The following is a 23,932-nucleotide window of genomic DNA, read 5'->3' as shown; positions in this document are numbered from 1 at the left end:
AAAAAAAAAAAAAAAAAAAAAAAAAAAAAAAAAAAAAAAAAGAAAGAAAGAAAAGAAAAGAGAAAAACAAAAGAAAGAAAGAAACAATTGCTGTGGATGTTCTTTGAAGTTTCTTCTAGACCTAAATTCTTAATTTCATGTAAAAGTACCCGATTTAGTAAATAAAAATATGAGATGCCAAATAAAATGTACATTTTGGCTAAATGATGAATATTTCTCTAGTATAAGGCCATCCTATCCCCTCCTTTCCATCCGGCCATTCTGATTCTATGATCTGCCCACCTCTCCAGAATAGAAGCAGATTTTCTAGCCAAATGAAAGGCCTGGGATTAGGGGGAAAGAGTCAGTAAATACTTCAGTAGATTTATATCAAGAAATATGGGTTCCCTTGGGTGGCTTGACCTCCCTACTCTGATTAGACATAGAGATGAGGACAACAAAAGGCCTCCACCTTGACCAGATTACTTGAAAAGGTAAAATTAATGGTAACTGCGGGCCACAGCATCAGACTTCTCATCCTAACCCTTACCTAAATGGTTACTTGAAGACAGGATTTCTAGACACCACAGAAGGACGAAGTTTAAGAAGACAAAAGGAAGAATAATGAACACAACAACAAAAAAGCACAACTCTGAGGTTCCCTGTTAAGTAATCATAAACAGATGAGTTTAAAAATGTAGCATAAAGTCCAGCTTGGAACAGAAAACAAGTTAGTCGAGCAGCACTAAGGCCCAGCTGGGAGAGAGCGCAGCCTGAGAAGGCTGAGCTCAAAGTCATGGAGACACAAAGGCCTTCTGTTCTTGGCTGTTTTCTTCTATATGAATTTTATTTTCTGCTCACAAATATCATCAAGGTCATTTTCACCCAAACTTCATGGAGTGGGCTTATGTATTGTGAGAAAAGACCTGGTTTCCAAGCTAAGAGAAGAAAAGGATAGTAAAAGAACTACAGGGGTAAAGTAGGTGCACTACCCTGCCAAGTATCTATGCTTCTGCTTGGAAGTCTACTAACACCATGTATAGATACTGGCTGTTCTTTGCCAGTCAGGAATGGTAGTGGTTTGGTTTTGTTCTTTTCACAAAATGAGAAAATGAGTGATCTATTCTATAAAATCAGTGCTTTTTGATGCATAATATATCTTTTAAACATTAATATTTGAGACTAAAAAATCTGGGGACTACTGCTATAGCAGATACTTATTGAAAGTCTACTATGAACTTGACTTTGTGCTATACATTTTTACAAATTTCTGAATGATTGTTCACTTCCTCTGAAAGGTAGGTGGCATCCTTTTCTATTTTTTCCTCTTTTTTTCCTTTTTGTATTTTAGGGAAGGGTCTACAGGGTGTTCAGGGTCTCACTACTAGATTGGATTTATAGTGATCGCCTGTTTACAGCCTCCCAAGAGCTGGGATTACAGGCACACGCCTCCACACCTAGTCTCAATTGCTGTCTCCACACACCCTGGGGGCACGGCAGGTCTAGGGTTCAAACCCCCAGCCCCTGTGCCTGCCTGCAGGCACTTCAATCCACTGAGCTATTTGGCCCCAGAGAGGCTAGTGGCCTGGCCAGGGCTGGTAGGTAACTTGCATGTGATTGGTCTGAGAGACCAACCGGTATCACCTGACTACAAATTCAATGTGTCTTTAATGTCTTTTTTAAGGCAAAGAAGCCAACCTACTAATGCAAAATCTGAACAAGCTGCAAACACCTGAAGAAAAGCTAGATTTTTTATTCAAGAAGTATGCTGAATTGGTAAGATCTTCAATTAACTTTTTTGGTATGTGTGTCAGAAAGAAGCAGAAGTTAGGGCTAAAGGAAAAAAATATTCTTCATTTTTTATATCATTATAGACCACATTGGTTTACTTCAGACAAAGCAAAGCTAGAATTCATAAAAGAAGCATTTTGTCAAGAAAAACTGATAAATAACCAAAAAAAGGAAGAAAAGAAATAATATTAGAATATCTATTTAATTATTTATATAATTTTGGAAGTGAAAAATTTGTAGATGTATAAATAACTCAAAATGGCGGATATTTTAAGTTCTTTTAGACTTTGCAACAAAACAGAAAACCCTCAATATAAGCTTAAAGAAACCTGAAACTTTAATTCTTACCCAGGTTTCAGGAGTCATAAAGGAGGAAAGGTAGAATCCGTGCCTCACGCGCGGTTTCTCTGGTCTGGCCCATTCCCTACAGTGGCAAAGTGTTCCACGCTGATTGTTTTGTGTCTCACTCCACGCATTCCCTTCCTCCCAGTAGTCAGCACTGCCACCCCCAGCCCGCAAAGGAAGCCACCCTGAACCTCCCAACGGATCCCCCAGGGTACTGGCCTCTTGGTGCCTAACAACTGGTCACTGGAGAAAAGGGAGGGGCTTCGCGTGGCTAGCGCGCCTGGTTGCAGTGAACCCTCATAAGCCGTTGCCGAGATGAACATGAAAATACTTCTTAGATACTTACTCTTTCCCCATAGATTATAGGACTCACCGCTAGGATGTAGCATCTTCTAGAAAAACTAACAATGTGCTTCTCTTTTATTTCTGCTTCTTTCCTTTAAAAAAATCAATTTATTTCTTTTAGAGAAGTAATGACAAGAGAATGAAATTTAAGACTGCACAGAGCAGAAACTCCCTCCAGGCAGCTGGCTGGAATGCCCCCCTCCCTCAGGTGGATTTATCTTACTGCTGAAGAAACTCCCGCCTGGGGCCGCTCACTGCAGGGCCTCTTCACCACATTATCTTAATGTTTTAAGGGGACCCCAAAACTGAATAAGCATCTAATGTATAAACTCACCACACTTAATTAATGGATAGAATTTCGTAAGAGTTTTCTTTTTCCCTCTGACCTCAGTCCTACAATCCATAACCCTTCACACGGTTGTCATGCACTAGTCTGAGGCCTGAGGCCTGAGCTGCTTAATTCTGCTAATATTATCTCTTCATTAATTTTAATCCTCAATCACACAAACTGCACTGTGATCACAGGAAAGTGCTGAGTACATAAAACGAAAACCACAAAATCTCAGATTCCATCACCTAAACACAAACCGTTCCATGAACACTGCTGTCCGGGTCTGCTGTGGATGCAGAAGTGTCCTACCGCTCGGTGGACACAGGAGCTGAGGGCTGGTTTTCTTGGCACTTTAGATAGACACTTTTCCCATATAGTTTATAGACCTCATAAACATGTTTTGCAAATGTTGTGTCACATTACATTAAGTGGCCGTATGTGTAGAGTCACTAAGTTGAGGGACATTTAGATTCCTCCTACTCTTTGCTATACCAAATGCTGCTGTAGTGAATGTCATCACGCATTAAATTTGTTCCTTCTTCTTTATGATTTTAAGAAAAAGTTCAGAAACAGGATGACTAAGGCAAAGCTTTTTGTCTACACTGCTTGCCAAAAGAATAGTAGAATTTACAAAACAAATATATCAACTTTATTGCAATTTCTTTAGCAATAGCTATGAAAAATTTAAAATACCATAAAATAAGTTTGGGGGTCAAAAATATTTCTCCCTCAGATCAGGCCCCCCGCAGTCCCCTTCTCTATGCTGTCCTCGCCTGTCCATCCTGCCTCCTTGTAGCACTCTTCCCATTGTCTCTCCCTTGCCATTGCTTTTCACCCATTCGTACCAAGGTGCTCTCCAGCGCCATGTGCTGTACTTAGCTGGACCCAGCAGCGTTCTAGGCAAGCGCAGATGCCATTGACAGTGCTGCGCTTCGCCAGCGTTTCTCCAATCTGGCCAAGACTTCTGCGTGAATCAGGGCTGTTCACCCTAGTCTCAGCTTACTCTTTGTACATACTCAGCCACTTAATAACCAAGATTACTTACTAGAGATCCTAACTCAGTTCAGGTCTCACTTATTGTGTTTTAGCATATATCTCATCTCTTACAATAAATTTTATTTTATTTTACTTTTTTGTGGCCAGTTCAGCCTGCCCTGGAGGCAGGGCTGGCGTGGCATGTGGTGCCGGGGGTCAAATCATGGTCCCTGCAGTTGCCCAAGCTTGCCTAAGCAGGCAGCTTTAGACCACTGAGCTATCGTGCTGGCCCTCTTATAATAAATTTTAAAATACAAAAAATAAAGGTAACTAGAAGAAACTTGACCCAGAAAACCCACTGTATTTCTTTTTCAGAAAAAAAAAAAATAATGAGGAATTTCAATTTTTACCTGGAGACAAAACCTATTTCCTGCTCACTGATTTGCATATTAATATAGAAAATGTCTGAAATATAATTTTTGCCATAAAATAAGTCAACTTGAAATCTATGAATCAAACTGCCACTCTAGGTCACTCATCCTTACACAGTATGAATCTTGTGACATTATCTGCCACTCAAAAAATATTAAGTTCATTAATAAATAAGGACATCTTATGACTAAATTAGAAAATGGTATAAGAAAAATATTTTCTTCAAATATTATGCCATTAAAATACTATCATGAACACAAGTCTACTTTAGTACTTGGCATCAGTTTTACCTAGAAAAGAGAGCAAGGGTGGGAGGGACTGTAGGTAAAATCCCATCTGCCCATTACAGTTGGATAGGAAAAACCATCCTGAAGTGCACGTTTGAATCCCAGATAGCATTTGACTGAGGTTCATTCAGTTGCAACATGCTGGTCTTCATTAAGAAATCCTATGCTCGCAGGGGAGATAGCTCAGTAGAATAAGCCTGGTAAGCGCAAGGTCTTGAGTTCAATCCCTGGGATCACAAAAAAGAAGGAAAGAAAGCCAGCCAGCCAGCCAGCCTATGCACTCATATATGCTCACAAGAGTCTGTTATTTCAGTAACACCACACACACACACACACACACACACACACACACACACACGGAGCAAGCGCAAATCCCCTCTCTCTTAACATAAGTTCGGTGTCTTCCTGACACTCAGAAAAAGCCACATAAGGTGATGCTCCCCAAACAGAGGCACTTTGGGGGCCTGCCCATTAGCTCAGTTGTTTAAGTGCCTGCTCATGTAAATGCAGTCGGGGCAGGCTAGTGTGGTTCGATCCCCACCTCCACCTATCTTACCCTTAAGGCAGCCTGAGCCAGCCAAAAAAAAAATCTCATTTCCAAACAGAGGCACTTTTGCCCACCAAGGGACAATAGTCATCTGTGTCTGGAGACCTTTTTGGACATTACAATTGGATGGTGTAACTGGCATATAGTTGGGGACAGGGGCCAAGGGTGGAGCTAAGCAACCTAGAACGTACAGGATATTGCACAGTAAGAAATTATGTAGCCCAAAAACATGTAAACAGGACCGATGTTGAAAAGTCTTGACATATGAATTAATCTTTAAAGTATAAACCACAATAGGAATAACAATAATAACAATATGTACATCTTAAGAAAGTCTACAGTCTTTTAAAATCTAAATATAAGATGGGGCATTTCACCTGTCTGAAAACTATGATGCAAAATGAAAGGACTGCGTTTATATTATGAACAAGAGTTTACCATGAAAAATATACACTGAAGGATAGTTGACTTTCCAAGAAGGATACCAGTTTCAGTCAATATTTTTAGTAACATGGTTCTCGTTTTTTTTCCTAATGCTAATTTCCACTAATAAGAAATTGCATAAGTATGAAGAGAGAATATCAATTATGCATATTCTTACTGTTACAAGGGCTTATAGTGGTTATTTCAATGTGACAGAAGGGAGAGAGGAAAGGAATCAAACAAAGAGTCAACTGAAGAAGTTGTGGCAGACCTGCTCAGGAGCAGAGAAACTAGGACGTGGGTCAGGGTCCACGTAGCATGGATGTCCATTTGTAATGGGCTCTGTGAGGCACCAGGAATAGCTGGGTCTAGAAGCACCCAGGGCTTCTCCATGGCTTTTCTTGCTGGCAAACAAGGTCACTGCTCAGGACAGTACCTTCCTGGTTGAAATATCATTCAGGTACTAAGGGTAGAGAGTCTAGCAGAGAAAACAGTTCAACACAAAATGCTACTGCTCCAGTGTGGCCTCACTAATGGGCAACTTGAGACCGACACTGCCATAATCAGCTAATTTTTTTTTTGCTATAGGTGTCTGGAAGTTGATTCCCTCACTCTCTCCACAAGCACTAGGATCCCAGGAGAATGTTACCAGATTTAGCAGACAAAAATGCAGCATACTCAGAGACTGAGTAGATAGCTTGGTGACCTAAGCACCTGCCTGGCAAGCTCGAGGACCTGGCTTTGATCCCCAGTACTACACTGTGCTGGCCCCAGAACCCTGGTCCCACGATGTAAAAACTGGGCATGGTGGCACATGCCTGTAATCCCAGTGCTAGGGAGGCTGAGACCGGAGGATCACTGTGAGTCTGAACTGCATAGTGAGACCCTGTACCAAATAAATAAATAAAAGATTTTAAAGCATTACGTCATATCCAGTTAACTTTATATTTCAAAACACTGACAAGTAATTTTTGGTAAAAGTATAGCCCATCCAATATATGGTATGTAATTACACTAAAAAAGTCTTAGTTATCTGAAATTTAAATTGTACTGGGTGTCTCATGTCCTATTTGGCAAAGCTACCTTAGAATTTGAGCATCCTCAATGGAAAGAACAGGGGTAAAGTGGTTTCATTTTCATGCCATCCTTGGTACTTCAGTTGTACGTGTTGGAGGAGTCTAAGAAAGCCTCATGTGGGCTTGTCAGAAACCAGTGCTGCAAGGTCTTCAGGGTAGGCACAGAAGGTGGGGCAGGGGACACAGGGACAAGCACCCTCCAGACAGCTGCCTTCCAAAGTGTATGTGGTTGAGAGCTACGTTCTTGGCCCCTTCTTTCCCACACCCAAAACCTCAAGTTATCTGTTTATCAGGAGGCTACTTTTCCCTTTCCTATTTTTTTTAAAATATCATTAGAAGCTTATTTTAAGAAAGAATTATGTGAAAGAAATGCAACCCAACAAACTATTGACCACTGCCAGAATGCAAGTTATTGTTGTGAATCCTGGTTGTTTTCACATTTTGAGATATGGCTTTCCATATTGGCTGGTGCCATTAGGTAGACTCAAGAAAAAATATTTCTAAATAATTAAGAAAAATCAAAGATGATTAATAACAATGCTATAGGACCTGTAAGTATTATTCAGTAAAACCATATCGACAAGTCCTGCAAATGAGATGGTCATGAAGTTAGTGTATTTTCACAAGGACAGATATCAGCAAAAAGTGTTTGCAAATAGCCAGAGCGACCCCTAGGTTTTGCCCCTTCTGCATCCTCTCCAAAGTGATACATACCATTTTCTTTCACATTTGCAACCCTCTGTCTAGCTGGATGAACATCGCACCGACCAAAAGAAGTTAAAACTCCTACAAAAGAAACAGGTACAAACGCAGAAAGAAAAAGACCAGCTACAAAGTGAGCACAGCAGAGCTATCCTGGCTCGAAGCAAGCTGGAGAGCCTGTGCCGAGAGCTGCAGAGACACAACAAGACGCTGAAGGTATGCATCGCCCACCCTGGAGAGACACACTGTCCTGCAGGCTGCACAGACCCAGCCCCCTGCTACTGCTACCTACAGAAAAAAGTAGGAGTCTTAGAAAGCATAAAGTTCAAACCCTGATTCTGCCACTTGCTCACCTGTGACTTTCACATAGTTATTTTATCTCCCTGAGCTTGTTTCTTCCTCCATGAAGTGGGTATTGTACCATCAATGCCTACACAGCTGAGAAAAACTTGTATGGCTGGGAGAAATTACATAAGGTATTCACAGAGCACTAGAGGCACTATAGGCCCCCGATAAACACCTTCTCATTGGCTTGAGTCTGTTTCTAAGGTAGTAGACTACTCTTTGAGTATTTGTAAAAACTCACTATCTTATAATATAATGATATGACATTATATTATATAATTATCTCTGCATGACATGAGATAAATAGGCACAAAGCTAATTGACACGATAAGGTGAGAATGACAGCCAAATGTCAATAGTCATCTGGAGAAAAGAAGCTACTTGAAAAAATATTGCAGCTCTTCAGACTTAATTATTCAGTCTAAAAATAATAGACTGATCACTTCATTCAGTCTGCATGGGCTTCATTAATTATAGTGTAAATCCCTCACAGTGTGGTTGATTTGATTACACAGTCATTCGCTCCATTCAATAAAGCCTGTTGCAGGGCTGTGCAAGCTAATGCTGTCTACATTCGCTGCACCCCTTCCCACAGAAGATCCCGAAGCTTTTACAAACAGTAATTAATTAAATACCAATACTACTATGAGGCAGCCACTACTGCCAGTGCTCTAAAGGAATTACTTTAAGAAATGAAGACATTAAAACCATTGCTGACTTCGTACAATGAGTTAGAAAAGTAAGAATGGTTAGGTGTTTCTTGTCTTCCACATGGTCTCTGGTGTCTAGGAAGTGGGGAACCAGTGTGTTGAGCTCTAATTCTAAAATTTCAAGTTTGAGGAGGTTAGATTCCAGTAGCTCTTCAATGACCGCACTAAGGACACCAGAAACACAGGCTAGACGGGAGGTGAAAATGTAATTCTTGGCTCAAAATATGTACTCAACTGATGGTATCCTGTCTCTGTAAGTCTTCCAGCTCTTGGAAGTACGATGAGGAGACATCAATTAAGTCAGATAGGCTGGGAAGATGTATCAGGGAAGAGATCAAAAGTGAAAATTGTATGGCTGGGGAACTTTGGGGAGCATTCAAAGGCAGCACGATGGGAGTGTCAGAGGCCACGCATCTATGGACACACATCTTCTATGGTGGCTTACAGCTGTTGACAGTGAAATTATGCGTCATGATTATGCCAAGAGTTGTTCTGAGTGCTCATCTATGTTACTTCATAAACAACCGATGAGAGACTATCTCCACTTTATTGATTCAAATTCAAGCTATATTTCTAAATTCTCTTCTGACTTATCTTTGACCCACAAGTTTTTAGGAAGTAATATTTAATTTTTATAGGCTACCACACATGGTTCATCTTATTGGATATACAATGCACACTTAGAATGCTGTCCAGATGGTGCTGTAGTGTTCCATCAGTAGTGATTAGCTTTATGCTGTTTATGTATAAATACTGACATATAGTGTTTAAAACCTCCTAGTATAATTGTGGAATTGTCCTCTTCTTACAGTTCAATCAGATTCTTGTTTGTGTATTTTGAAGCATTGATACTGTACATATATACATCTATGGTTGTTTTGTCTCCTTGATCTACTGACCACTTTATCATTATGAAATGTCCATTGGCAATAATCTTTATACTGATATTTATATTATCGATATCGATACAACCACTCTACTTTTCTGACTTTCATTGTTTTCCAACTATCCTTTTGCATCCATTTATTTTCAACTTGGGCTTTTAAAGAATATTTCAGACCAGTGTGATGTCATATACTGGTAATCCCAGCACTTGGGAGGCTGAGGCAGGAAGATTGCTTCAAGTTCAAGGCCAGCCTGGGCTTCCAAGTGCGTTCTAGGCCAGCCTGAACTACATAGCAAGACCCTGTCTCAAAATAAGGTATATTTCATTGATAGTTGTACTTTGTCTTCTTCGTTTATTTAGTATCTGCCCTTAATTGGAGTGCTCCTCCAACATATGATGTAATCACTCATGTAGTTAGGTAAAATGATGGACATCTTTTTTTAGTACCTTCCCTCTTTGTTTTTCTGTTCCTCTGTTCTATTGTTCTATACCTGCCTTCCTTTGGATGATATGAAAAAATTTTAAATCACATTTTATCTCTTTGATTTTTATGCTATACCTCTTTGCATTATCATTTGCTGTGTGACAACAATTTATATTCTTAATTTTTCATAATCTACCTGGAGCTAATAATACTGTATCATATCACATAATATGTAAAGGTAATGCAACTAAATGGGTTCATTTATTTCCTCCGCCTTTAAGTGATGACTGTTTCATGTCCACAAGTACATACATTCATGAAGTTTGTAAGACAATGTTATAATTTATATTCATACCATGTTGTCTTCTTTTAAAAATTAAAGGGCAAAACTGTCTTTTTTCTTTGCCAGATATTTAGTATTCCAGATGCTGTTTATTTATTCAAAACTGGCAGCTTTCTGTCAGGAGTCAAGACCCTTCTGCTAGAAGGATTCCCTGTAGTGCTTATTGTCAAGATCATTACTAGCACTTGGTTTTCAGAATCTTAACTGTTTTATATCCAGGAACTTTCTTCACATACTTGGTATTTGTTGCACTTTCTGTATCTGTAACTGTATGTTGTTCACCAAACTTGGGGAATTCTAGCCACTGTCTCTTCAGCGTCTCTCCTCTCTCTCTCACTCCCCTTGTCTCTCATCTCACTGTCCCATCTAAGATCTGACTTCCATGTGTGCGGGACCTTTCAATACTGTCCCCTAGCTCTTTAAGTCTTTGTGTTCTTTACCATTTTTTTCTCTTTTCCCTTCAAATTACATCATCTCTATTAGGCTATCATCACATTCACTGATTATTTTCTGTTATTTCTATTCTCTAAATCCGTGCAGTGATTATTTGCATTTCAGAAGTTCATCATTCTTAGTTCCATGATTTATACCTGGTTTTTTAATGTGTGATTATTCCTGCCTGATATTTCTTGGGCTTTTTTTTATCCATTGATATAACATTTTCTTTTATATTATTTTCATAGTTACAATACCCATTTCAATTTCTGCTATCCTCACATCAGGGTCATGGGGGAGCAGGCCACCTCTGCTTGATTTTGAAAATGGCTCTTTTTATTGGTTCCATGTCTAGTCATCACCATGAGCCTGGATTTTGTGACTGCTGACATTTCGGAGAATCTGGATACTACTATAAACCCCTGAAGAATATTATTTTTTTAACCAATTTCTATGATTTGGTCGGATTCAAACTACAGACTTTGCTTCTTGGACAACAACTAACACTCACTTCAGTTCTTTTTTTTCTATAGCTAGGCTGCTTTGAATCTATCCTGATCATGCGTGGTTTGCAGATATTTGGGTAGGGCTTACTCACAAAAGGTAGGGTTCTCCTGCTCTGATTATTCCTAGGACTCTTGCTCTCACTCTTCAGTAGCTATAGATGGCCAGAATTCCTACTCCTTCAGACCATAATTACAGCAGGTTGGGAGGATTTCTATGAATGCTTTACCCTCCCCATTCTGCTGCCAGTTATAGATGTCCTTTAGAATACAGGCAGTAAAAATCAAGAAACAGGTACTTTATACAAGGGTCAACTTTTTTTGAGAATCTGCCTGATTTCATTTACCCTACAATACCTTTAAGTAGCTATTTCTTACATTTTCTCCAAACTATATATATATATATATATATATAGCATTACCAGGGATTGAACTCAGAACCCTGTGCTTGCCAGGCAAGCACTTATTCTACTGAGCTATCTCCCCAGCCCTTACATTTTATTTATTTCTTTCTCCAAATCTTATAGTGTTATCTGTGGAGCAGTCAGCTTAGTACAAGCTTCTTCATCTCTACTAGTGAGACAGCCTCAGTACCTGATTCTAAAATCTCCTGTGCTAAGAGCTGGGGAACAAGAAAATGCATGACATCCTTTTACAACCATGTATCTTAGCTTTAGTCTTTATTAAAAGTGCTTCTTCCTTCAGTTAAACATACACAACCCCCACTCATGCACACACAATTTAGGATAATTTAGAAACAGCAGTGAAAGCCTGAGAAATACTTGTTTCCACAAAACACCATTTACTATTAAACATTATTATTTTATTAATTTTCTAGGTTTACTTATATCTCATTAAAAAAACAATATAAGGAAAAATGTATCATGCCCTTTTGTGACCCAGGATTGGGCACTATGATGGCCTGATGTGTTCAATGCCACACTAGCACACACACCTCCTTTCAGTACCCAGCTTCTGTGAAATGCTTAGATTTTTCTGGGTTATATGTGATGGTTCTCTTCTTTACTCATTCATTCGTGGATAGAATATTTATAAATGCAAATGGAAAGTAGATAGATCGTGTTCTGTAATTCTATAACTCAGACCTTGCTGACTTCTAAGTATATCAAGAAAAATGAAGTAACAATAACTATTATACCCGGGGAGATAGCTCAGTAGAATAAGCGCTTGCCTTGCAAGAGCAGGGTCCTGAGTTCAATCCCTGGTACCACAAAAAAAAAATCACTATTATATGTGTATTCAGTTGCTCTAATTGACAGCCATAATTTTCATAAAATGATGTAAGCACTAGCACACAAAATTCAGGAAAATAGTATCTTAAATAGCTAACTTCTTCAGGTTAGGAAATACAGATATCTTCTACAGATCTCTGAGAAGTTGTTGCCTAGTGAAGGTTTACAAATGAATAAATTATGATTCACATGGCTGCTTTAGAGTTAGGAAATATATTAGTATTGCATAGGAAAGATGAAACCCTACGTTATTTCCAGAGCATATATTTCCAACATCAGTTTTTATTTGGATCACATTATTCTATCATAATAAAGATTTGTACAATTACTTCTGTTACAACAATTATTTCTTTTAAAAATCCTGTTACATAATTGGAGAGGCCACAAAGCACAGTATAATTTTACTTGTCAATAATGAAGCAAGCTTTCATATTAACAATTAATGAGACCTGAAAGGAGTGCTAAAATATGTGCCTCATTTGTCAGCACTGTGTCTCTATCTTTGGAATAATGTAGCAAGATCAAAGCCTTTTATGCTGAAAAAATGAGAAGAACAATCACAAAGCAAACAGTTCTCGACACAGATAGGGACTTCGCACCCACTGCTGGAGGTTAGTAATGAATGGAGAGTTTTGAGTTAGGAGAAAAAAAGAGAACAGAAATAATATAAAAGTTAATTTCCAATTCTTCCATGCTGACAAAGAGTAACAAGGGAAAATTAGATGTTTCGTTTTAACATTGAAGAGATGTGAAACCCAATAGTACTTTCAAATTCAAAATTTACACTGAATATTTCATTACACTATGTAACACATATAATGAGGATTCTTCCAGAAATAAAATATCCAGTACATTTGAAAAGATTTCCTTTTATACTTTTGAAGAGCTTTTATTGATCCATAGTTTTCTTACTTTCCTTCATTAAGTACCCTCTGATGACAGTACTTTTTTCTTATTAAGAGAAAGATTATATTGCGATCACTCGAATTTACAAAACTTAGCCAACACAGTTCTGTGGTTAATATGTCACAGTTTTTAAAAGGCAATATTAGAGATATCAGTGTTGCTCTAGGGCAAAAGCAAAGAAACCCTTGGTGTGTCCCATCAATCTGTACAGCTGAGTGGCCTTAATACAGGCCACAACCAAGACACCAAAACCGTGTGACTACGTATTTGTCAGAAATCACTGCAGTTCATTCACTCAGCGAGAGCCCTTATCATGTATAAAACAAGCCTATTCATCACCAAGATCAAATCCAAGACCCTCACAGCACCCGCGCTGAGTATCTACTAACAGCTGAAGCCTTTACTAATACATTTATTGGAGGACTGAACGACTTAAGCTTAATGAACTGAGGAAAAAAAAAAAAAAAAATCTCACCAACCTCCTTTCGGTGACCTCACCCAGAGTTGTCCAAACCTGGGGATCCTTTAAATCACAATGAAAAAATCTTCTACTTTTTATCCACAGGAAGAAACCCTCCAGCGGGCACGTGAGGAAGAAGAGAAAAGGAAGGAGATCACGACTCATTTCCAGACTACCCTGACGGATATCCAGGCCCAGATAGAGCAGCAGAGTGAGCGAAACATGACGCTCTGTCAGGAGAACACGGAACTCGCAGAGAAACTGAAAAGCATCATCGATCAGTATGAGCTCAGAGAGGAGGTGAGAACCGCACTCAAGAGCTTTGAATTGCTGTCTGCAGACCTGGACCTGGGTCGTGAAGTTGGAGAAGTTGATGAATAAGAAACGTATGCACAAATCTTAAAGCCGATTGTTAGAATTGAATTTCTTATTACACTAGCCAAAAATAAAGACAGACGGAAGCGTAGAATACCTGGCTGAAAGACCTACTGAATTTCGTCAAAACTGGAGTCGCTGCAACATAAAGGCAGTAAGCAGTAGCGTTAACTCAGTTATCCTTGAAAAGAACATTTCTCAGCCCTTTAAAAATCTTTTCTATGTTTCCAAATAATAACCCACATTCTAGTCTTTAGAATTACTATTTCTACAGAAAAAAAAAATAATAAAATTACTATTTCTAGGACTGGCCAGATACCTCAGTGGACTAAAGCGCCTGCTGAGGCAGAGCACAGCGGCCAGGGTTCTGATCCCTGGAGTGCGGTGCTGCCCGCCCCAACCCCGGGGCACACTGAGACAGTGTTTGAGACTGAGCATGGTGGTGGCGGGCCTGTAACCCCAGTGCTTGGGAGGCTGAAAACAGGAGGATCACTACAAGTCCGATCTACGTAGTGAGACCCTGTACTTAATTAATTAATTAATCAATCAATTAAAATAAAACACTATTTCTGGCTCTGCCCCAGGGGTGCACTGAGCCAGCAACAGAATCCAGACATGGTGACGTGCCTGTAATCCCAGCGCTGGGGAGGCTGAAAACAGAAGGACCACTAAGAGTCCAAGCTGTGTAGTAAGACCCTGTACCAAGTACCTAAATGAAAAAATAAATAAATAAGATCACTGTTTCATCTAATTAAGGATCTTATATCCTATAAACCAGTAGTATTAATAATGGACTAATTATAAGAATGCTATCTCCTGTATGCTTAGTTTGTGTCAGGCAGTACGCTAAACTCCACACTTTGTGTACAATGTACCATTCATTTGTCTCAGGTTCCTTGTAAAATTGAAAGTGCTCTATTTTCCTAGCTTTATATTTGGGAAGCAGAAGCTCTGAGATTAAATCACTCATGGTCACAAAAGTCAAGACTTTGAACGTCAATGATTTATAACAGAATGTGTATTCATGTGAATTATTTTTTTCCTTTTTTGCATTTTTAAGAACCAACGCTAAACCATGCTTTCTATGTGTATTGCGTTTTTCCTTAGCATCTCGACAAAATATTTAAACACAGAGAACTGCAGCAGAAGTTGGTGGATGCAAAACTTGAGCAGGCACAAGAAATGATGAAAGAAGCCGAGGAGCAACACAATCGAGAAAAGGAATATGTACTTATCCTTTTAGTCAGTGTGCTGTCTGGTCTGCCTAGGTGACAGAAACTCAGTTTTGGTAACGGTCAAAGAGTACGACAGTGATTGAGGAAGAGCCTGAGCATCTATGGAGAACTAAATGAGCCAGCCCACTCTGAAGCACTGTATCTACCCTGTTTCCCACACAAAATAGTCATTTAGTGAATATTTTTCAAATGTCCATTGTCTGCTGGGCACTAGTTTTAGTCCTACAATATAGCTGTAAATGAGCCAGAGAAGGGTCACCTCCCACCACGCAGATTATAGAGTTTGACTGGGAAGAGACAGTCACAAGCTAACATACAAGGGAGGGCAATTCCAGATAAAAGTAAGTGCTGTTAGGAAAATAAGGAAAAATTAAGAAGGGACCACGGCAGGGCGGGTATGTGAGACTGGTGATCAGAAGGCCTCCAGGAAGGGAGGACACTTGAGCCAAGTCCTGCCTGATGTAGAGCCACAGGCAGACCGTCATCTGCAACAATGACAAAGTCCCGATGCTGAAAATAGCCTGGCATGCTCCCGAGATAGAAAAGGTCAGAGAAGTAAGAGCATGTTGACCAACTGAGCGAAAGATTCAAAATGAAATTACAGAAGTAAGCAAGGGTCAAACTGTGTAGATTTTGCACAACTTGAAAAGTAGTTTGGATCTTATTTGAAATACAATGAAACAGTATTGAGCAGTTTTAGCAAAAAAGTGATGTGACCTACTTTATATCTGTAAAAGATTAATTTGGCTCCCTAGAGGAAAATGGATCACAAAAGAACAAGAAAGCAAGAAGAGAAGAGGCTGGTGTAGTGATCCAGAGCAGAGATGGTGGTGAGCTCCGTTAGGAAGGAGGCAGCCAGGGAGGACAGACAGAGATGAATACAAGTTTTTCTTTTTTTTATGTTTTGCATATTTAGCACTTTTGTTTTTAATATAATCTAATTTAATTATAATTTTCCATAATGTTATTGAGAAACAAATAGCAATGAGACAGTTTCAAATCAAATTAGTAGGACAGTTTCAATAATTAATACATTGCATATTGTATTAGTGGTTATTCATTGTACAAGATGCAGACACGATATCCTGTTTACTAACACTTTTAGAACAAATCTTTCTATTCACTGAATTAAGAGAATGTAGCTGTATATCTATCCTAACTATTTTGAATATACAAATACAAACATAGTCATTCATTTGTATCCCCTTTTACTGTTTAGTTTTGTCATTTAAATATTATAGGTATGTCCAGTAGTCCATAATAGTAGTGGGTTTTCCGTATGACTGACAATGTCAGAAGATGTTGACTTGAGCCTTTTACAGCTCAGCATAATAATATGGCTGTACTATTTATACTTCGTTTTCATACTTTTCTGCTGGATGGTTAAGACCAAGATAAAGCAAGACCTATATAACAAGAATTGTAGCTTTTGTGTCTGATAAGGTCAGTCATATTCCCTTAGGATTCATCCTGAAACCCTGTACTGCAGTTTGTAGATCCTTTGTCAGTGTCAGCCATGTGGATGAGTCACGGAAGGTTTTCTATGGAAACCAGCAGGCAATGCCGTTGGTCTGAAGATGGTAACAATGAGAAGGGGCTGAGTCGAGGATGATGTCTGAATTTCAGATTGCAGAAAAGGAACGGTGGTGTTTACCGGTCCTCACTGCCCCGCACGTGGTCCAAAAGCTGCTGGGCCACTCTACAAATGTGAAATGAGGTTCCAGTTCAATGTGCAGTTTGTGTAGGGTCACATGCAGCAAAGTGATCAAGATGTGTTTTAAATGCGGGAGCCCAAGCTGGTCCCCAAAGCCCAAGCCTTCTGTAACAGCACTTCATAGGCAGAAAAAGTTGGGTTACAGACTTTTAATTAGAAGCAAATATCACTTGTCGGGGACAGAAAGATTGAAGACCCAATTGATAGACCAGTTATTCAAATTTGGCCATTTGACATTTGATCACAAGCTTTTCATTTCTCTAAAATGAGACCAGAATCACTCCAATTTGTAAAACAGTAATTTTAAAATAACCTCAACTTTCAAACATAGAAACAAAAAGATGAATTTTTCAGAATACAATCTTACAGCCAGTAGACAGTTTCAATTGGAAATCTCTTTCTCTTCTGAGAAATATTAATTCATTAAACCCATCCACAATCTAGCTCTCAGAGTAGTAAATGAAATATTTATTATTCAAAATCTAAGAAGCAATTTATCCTCATAGATAAAATATGCTTCCTGCAAGATATCAGTATTTGACTACTACACATGAGGTACAACAAAGGAAGAACGGAGCAAAGACGCATGCACGGGACTCTAGAGAGACTTGTGGTGATCCAGCCTTAGCAAGAAACTAGCACCCTGTCTAGTTTTTCTACCCTTGTTTAGCAAAAGAGCAGACTTGGGTCAGAAAGGGGAAGCTGCCTTAGCTCTCCAAAAGTGGCCATCTGCTTGGATTGTAGCTCTTGTAACTCATTTTGAGAATTACGATACATGAGTCCCAGTGGGAGTTTTTCCACACAAATAGAATACCCAACCACTCACCTCCTGTTAGATCAGACATCACCCATTACAACAGGCTGTACAAGTAGCTGAAAAAGCAGGGACCTGCACACAGCCACCGCAATCTTCAGAAGCCCAGAGGTAGCACTGGAGGTCTATCTTGCAGCTGCCCCATAACCTCTCATAGAACCAATCAGTTCTACTTTACAAAATATCTCTAGGTTTTTATACAATCAAAAAGAAAACAACTAGAAGTTTTATATGACACATGATAGGTATTAATTTTGTAAACTAAATAAAACTTGGAGCTCTAACTAGAAGACCCTAACCCCAAACAGACCACATCAAAGTTGATAATTAACATACATCTTAAGTTAATATAACATGTTTTACACATGTATGACAGTTTCATGCTAAAATCAACATTTTAAGTTAATGTGAGCTCCCACTTCTGACCATGTCTGAGCATGTTTTACTGCTTTTGAAAGGATAACTGTGGGAGAAAGACGAAGCTCCCGATTTTGTAAACTTTCAGAGAAAGGTATCCAGAAAAATAAGTCAAAGTTCTGTCCCCCACACTAACCCAAACTGTATTTGCCATAAGGACAGATTTTAATCACATTGTAAATCATCCCCTCTGGGAGGGACCTGCCTTTAACAGGCTCCCAAGAAGGTTCCAGTGCATGATGAGAGGTCTGCGTCGGGAATGGGACAGAGATCAAGTCAGTGTTTCTACTGCACTGACCCTTGTGGGATCTGAAAGAACGATGCTAAGTCAGTGTAAAGGACACTTCCTACAGTGGGGCTCAAGCAGGGAGGTTCTGGGGACATTTCGGCAGAGGCTGATGACATCTAGAAGGGATTGCAGAGGAGAATCCAGAATTTAGTGGGCGGTTGAATTTTGCATGATTCATGCTTGAGTTAGACACATTTTTTTCATTAAGACCACTAATTTTGGTCTAGGGACGTAGGTCAGTGGAATCATACTTTCCCGCATGTGTGAAGTCTTTGGTTCAAGCCTAGCATAAAAACAAATATCCTAAACAAACCAAAACCTTAGTTTTTAATTAAAAGTGAAATATTTTAGACTGTTTTCTTAGAATTTTTTATAAGATCTATGCCAAAAAATGAAGAAATTTAATAAGAAAAAATTATTTTATATACAAATTGTAGGCTAATGGTGATCTGCAAAACAAACTGGCGTGATTTCCAATGCTTTCTCTCTTCTCACAGTGGCTGATTTCTCTCTTCTCACAGTTGCTGAACCAGGCAGCAGAGTGGAAACTTCAGGCAAAAGTGTTGAAGGAACAAGAGACCGTGCTGCAGGCCCAGGTGAAGGGGGAGAGAAGGGAATACAGGTGTGCGCTTCCTACTGGTTCCAAGAGGCTAGAACCAGTGGTGGTCCAAGAGTCTCCCACATGGCAAGGGATGAGGGGACCAGGGTAGGTGTGGAAACAAAGAAGACCTTCACATTTACTGAGTGTAAGTAAAATCAAAAGCTTAGTACCATATTATGTCTAGAAAAAAATATATCCTCTGTCCAAACAACCCAGTCAAAAGGTTTGTTGACAAACGAAATCAAAACTGTCACAGAGGGTGGAGAGATAGCTTGGCAGTCTAAGCGCCTGCCTGGGAAGCACAAGGTCCTGAGGTCAATCCCCAAAACAGAAACCTCTGAAGATCTGTAAATGTTCATATGCTGAGTATAGAATCTTTGTTCAACTGCAAAAAACAATACTTATGTGTGAATGAACATGTTCAATGAGTATCTTTTCATCATAAAAGAAAAAAATACAAAATTTAAGATAACAAACTGTACCGTTGCATAGACAAAAACAGAGAAGACATTATCTTACCTAGCTTTCCTAAAGTGTACTTGTGCAATGCACATAGAGAACGCAACGATAAATTGTTTTCTTCAGTAGGATCTATTCTCTGAAAATACATAAAAACAGCTTAAAAGACTAATTATCTACCTACAGGTGGGCAACAATGTTTCTGACTTTTAGTAGAATCAAAGGGCTGTGAGTTATTCAGGATTCATCTTCAGGGCGTCACAAAGCCCGTCGCATCGTGGCAGTAGAGGTAAGCAAGCAGGTGGGATCTTCAACCAGGATGCAGAAAAAGCAGCAGGACCTTAGTGACCAGGGCTGGGGACACCCAGAGAACCAAGCCAGAGCTTTTGCTCTGTCCTTGCCTCATTTGCAACTCAGCTCGAGAGAAACAGTGGACAGTACTTGAAGTCACAGTCTCTACTCTTCTATGCTAAATAAAGACAATGAACTTGAGAAAAATAGGTTAATATTATTGCTTTCTGAACTAAACAGAAAGTAATAAAAAGTGATTCATTTAGCTGGCATCAGAATTTAGGCTTTTAACAGTCTATGAAATAAAAATGTAGAATGGATCCTGTTTCCCAGCTGTAGCTCTCAAACTTGAAAAAACATCTGCCAGGGGTTCTAGACTCGCCACAGTTTCTCCTTCCTGAACTGTCCTGAACTATGTCTAGAAACCAGGGTCAGAGTCGTGGTCCTCTACAGAGAAACTGTGTGACCCTGGGCAGCTCACCTATACCTCTTTGGATCTAAATGTCCTTGTCTATAACATGAAGATCACAGCCATAAATCAGTGACCCCACTTAGGGTCCTCTGATCTCTGTGAGGCCCATAGGTTTTCAGCATTTCCAAAACAGCAGCACTGGGGCTGGGGAGATAGCTCCAGTAGAATAAGCACTTGCCTGATAAGCACAAGTGCCTGAGTTCAATCTCCAGTTCTGCCCCCCCCCCCAAAAAAAAGCAGCACTTCAGGCTGTAGCTGCTCTAAAATGCAGTTGCTTCTGACGTTGTATCAGCTCTTACTCTTTAGCTGTGGATGGTAATTATTCATACGTCTCATGTTTAAAAGGACAGTGAGTTAGTAGATGTAGAACATAGGCAGTACACTATCAAATTATGTATGCAAAGTGCTTCATTTGGTGTCTGGTCCATAAGCATGAACGATTCAACCAATATCTATTGAGTACCTACTAAGTGGTCCTAGATGTTAGAGATACAATAATCAATAAAAGAGACAAAAATCTCTACCTAATTTAATTAACAGTCTAATGCTACAAATATTGCTCATACAAATTCTATTACTTAGAGCACAAACTAGTATAGACTAGTATGTTATTTCACAGGTAGAGCTCCCTACAAGGAAGTCTGAAACAAAGGGAATCTTGAGTTACAAAAAAAGTTTAAGAACTACTGGAAAATAGAATCTCAAGACCCTTTTCCGCTCTAGGTCATGAACATAGAGAATTTCCAGAGCTAAAGAAATATAACCCAAGGCCGGGTTTACCCCACACTTCCCTCCAGAGTCTGCAGTTTGTCACAGGGCAGACAGATTCAACAGCGGCAAAGACCTTGTCTATTTTTCTCTTCTGAACTCCAAGGCACTTTCAAAATTCCAAAATTAGTTAACCAGAGAGAAAATAAAGGCTCCAAATCACTATGTGTAATACTGTTTAAACAAGTTGCCCAGAAGTACTAATGTTCTTATTTTAAATACTTTTGGTGGATAAGGTAGCTCCACCTTATTCTGGAGGCTGAGGCAGAAGGATCACTTAGGGCCAGCCTGAGCAACACGGTTAGACCCCTAAATAAATAGATAGATAAATAAATAAATAAATGCAAACTTTTAAACCTTGGGAAACAAACCCTCCTACAAATGACTTTGCATGCCATGCAAACACTTCCTTCTGTTTTACACTGTCCTTGAAAGGGAAGAAGTGGCAGGAGGCCAAGGCCTTTGTCCTCATCACCAAAGCCTGAACAATAGAAATATCAAAGACACATTATTACCTTGTTTTCCTAGAGTGAAGTCACTTTTCAGCCATAAGACAACAGCTGGCCTGTTGAAGGCGTGTTTCTCACTTAGAGAAGGGATGTCTGGCTTTCAATTACACAAACTAAGGCAATGGAGTAACTGTCAGAGACGATCAATGGGATGCAGTTGTCACTACAAATGGAATACTCGTCAGATCAATAAGGGTGAAGACAGCAAGAGATGTGGAAAGCCAGTCTGACAGCACAGACACGAAATACCAGCCAAGGGGAAAGAACAGTGAATGAACTACTCAAAATGTACAATTATAATCTTTAAAATCAGAAGTCTTCACTTTACATAGGATGAGCAGAGAGCCTCTACTCTTGGAATAAGACTCATTACCAAGCCAGATCTCACTTAGAGAAGATCTTGGTAAGACATTTCCTAGACACAGTTTTGTTTCCTACACACTACAAATGTTTTTAATTAAAATTCAGTGCTCAGTTAAAAGAATGTGTGTCTCCCTTGGCCCATTTAAAAGTGAAATATTGAGTCAATTACCATTACTTCTAACCATAGAGCAGCTTACTTCTATTTTTGGCTTTGGCAGGAAAAATACTGCACATGACCTCTGGATGTCCTTTCTGTGGTTCTCTGAGTACGCTTCTCTCTCATTTCCCAGTGTGAGGGCAGGAATATCACGTGTGAAACCAAACATGCCTTGTGTCAGCTTAATAGGCAGAGGTGAAATACTATTCAATAAGCATCCAGTTTAAAAAAACAAAACAAAACAGGAAGTGTTGGGGCTGGTTACCCAAGAAGTGTACAGTCCACATAGATTTTGCCACTTATGGCAAAGAGGTCAACAGGAAGAAGAGCAGAATATTAAGCACTGGTTTCTCAGAGGAGGACATGGGGCATTGTTTAATGGGTGTGACATCTCCATTTTGCAAGATGAAGAGTCTGGAGATGGGTTGCAAACAATGTGAACATACTTAACACCACTGAACTATATCACCTAAAATGGGTATTTTGTGTGTTCTAGCAAAATTAGTTTTTAAAAAGAGTTTAGGGAAAAACCATACAAAAACAAAAACAGCTTCTAGGAAAAGCCCTGCAAAGGCGATGATAAAGAAGGACACTTCTTGGCACTCGGGTGTGTCTGCCTTCCTCATGCCACAAGCCAGCAACACGAAAACATGAGAAAGGAAACGTCTCCCCAGTTAACTCAACAAAAAACATTCTGGGGTTTTTTCTTAGTATCTTTACTTTAAGACATGATGGAGAAATAGCCTACAGGTACACTTGAAAAAGGAAGATAAAGTGTAGACTCTCTCACCAGAAAATTCTAGTGCCCATCTGCCAGCATTGAGGCTGAAGGGCAGGGAATCATTGTTTCTGCTAATTCTGCCCATGTGGCATCTGGAGGGGGGCCTCCCACAGACTCACTCCTGCCCTTGCCTGTCTGCAGCCTCCAGCTTCAGAATAAGAGAAGGGCTCGGGGGGAGCAGCCGGGAAGCCGTAGTTTCTGAGATCCTGTGTAACTGCAGAATTGCTAAGAGATTGGAGAAAAGAAGAAAAAACATGACCAGAAGGGGCTTGGCTAGCTTCATCCATGAACAGCTTCTGTAATAGAAGATCCTTTTACCTGCTAGGGATAGTTTTTCTTACCAGAGACAACTGGCCATGTGCAATGTATGCAGGGAACCCAACCCAATACTAGGGTAGAATGTCCCCAACAGGCTGTCATGCTTTGTCACACTCCATGAGTAAATATTTTATGCACAGTGTTTTGTGTGTGTGTGTGTGTGTGTGTGTGTGTGTGTGTGTGTCCCCATGTGCGTCTAGTGTGCATAACATTCTGCGATACCTCCCTGGACATGAAGCACTTGATGCTCCTTTATTGAATTTTGTGTAATCTATGCACCAACATGTGGTGAGAAACAGATTTGAATTCATGCACACACTCTGAGGGTGAGTGAGTGACTTCAGAACAGTGGTCAGCTGTTACTGTGGATTTGAGAAATGTGCGTGCTATGGAAAGGATTTGTATTAAAACTTTTTTGTTTACTTCATGAAAATTTTACTCTACTGAATTATTTGGTAATAAATCACTCTAAGAAGTAATTTTCTGGAACCTAGGGTTTCACACACACACACACACACACACACACACACACACACACACACCTCGTGCTGAAGACTGACAGCTCTCCAAACCACTGGCTTTTGGTCTCTGTGCTCTTTCTACTTTAGAAGAGCCCGGTGGTCAGTTGGTGCTTTCTACAGGTGAAAAACCAGCCATCCCCATCTACAAAGAATAGCTGTAGGGTTTTGTTCGTTGCTCTTCACACAAGGCATTTCTGTGCTCGTTTTAGGAATACCCAATTTGAAAATGGAGGCCTTACTAACCTGAATCATTCATATTAAGTATCTCTATCCCAGAGCATAACTCTTAATATCATTTTTTTTAAAAAATTATTTGTTACAGGGTCTCCATATGCAGCTCAGACTCATAG

General features: G+C 39.6%; 1 protein-coding gene across 1 annotated transcript in view; it reads left to right on the top strand.

The window, feature by feature from the left end:
- The window catches only part of Txlnb (taxilin beta), a 50,817-nt gene that overhangs the window by 18,541 nt on the left and 8,344 nt on the right, over window positions 1-23,932 (top strand). Inside the window, exons 2-6 of the mRNA XM_004628584.2 lie at window positions 1,664-1,755; window positions 7,279-7,449; window positions 13,604-13,798; window positions 14,981-15,100; window positions 18,864-18,938. Coding sequence (XP_004628641.1) covers window positions 1,664-1,755; window positions 7,279-7,449; window positions 13,604-13,798; window positions 14,981-15,100; window positions 18,864-18,938 — 653 coding nt within the window. The remainder of the gene's footprint in view (window positions 1-1,663; window positions 1,756-7,278; window positions 7,450-13,603; window positions 13,799-14,980; window positions 15,101-18,863; window positions 18,939-23,932) is intronic.

This window comes from Octodon degus, unplaced genomic scaffold, assembly GCF_000260255.1.
Source record: "Octodon degus isolate 3935 unplaced genomic scaffold, OctDeg1.0 scaffold00024, whole genome shotgun sequence".
Lineage (NCBI taxonomy): Eukaryota > Metazoa > Chordata > Mammalia > Rodentia > Octodontidae > Octodon > Octodon degus.
The sequence above is the reverse complement of the archived record's forward strand: the minus strand, read 5'-3'. Positions and strand labels throughout refer to the sequence as shown.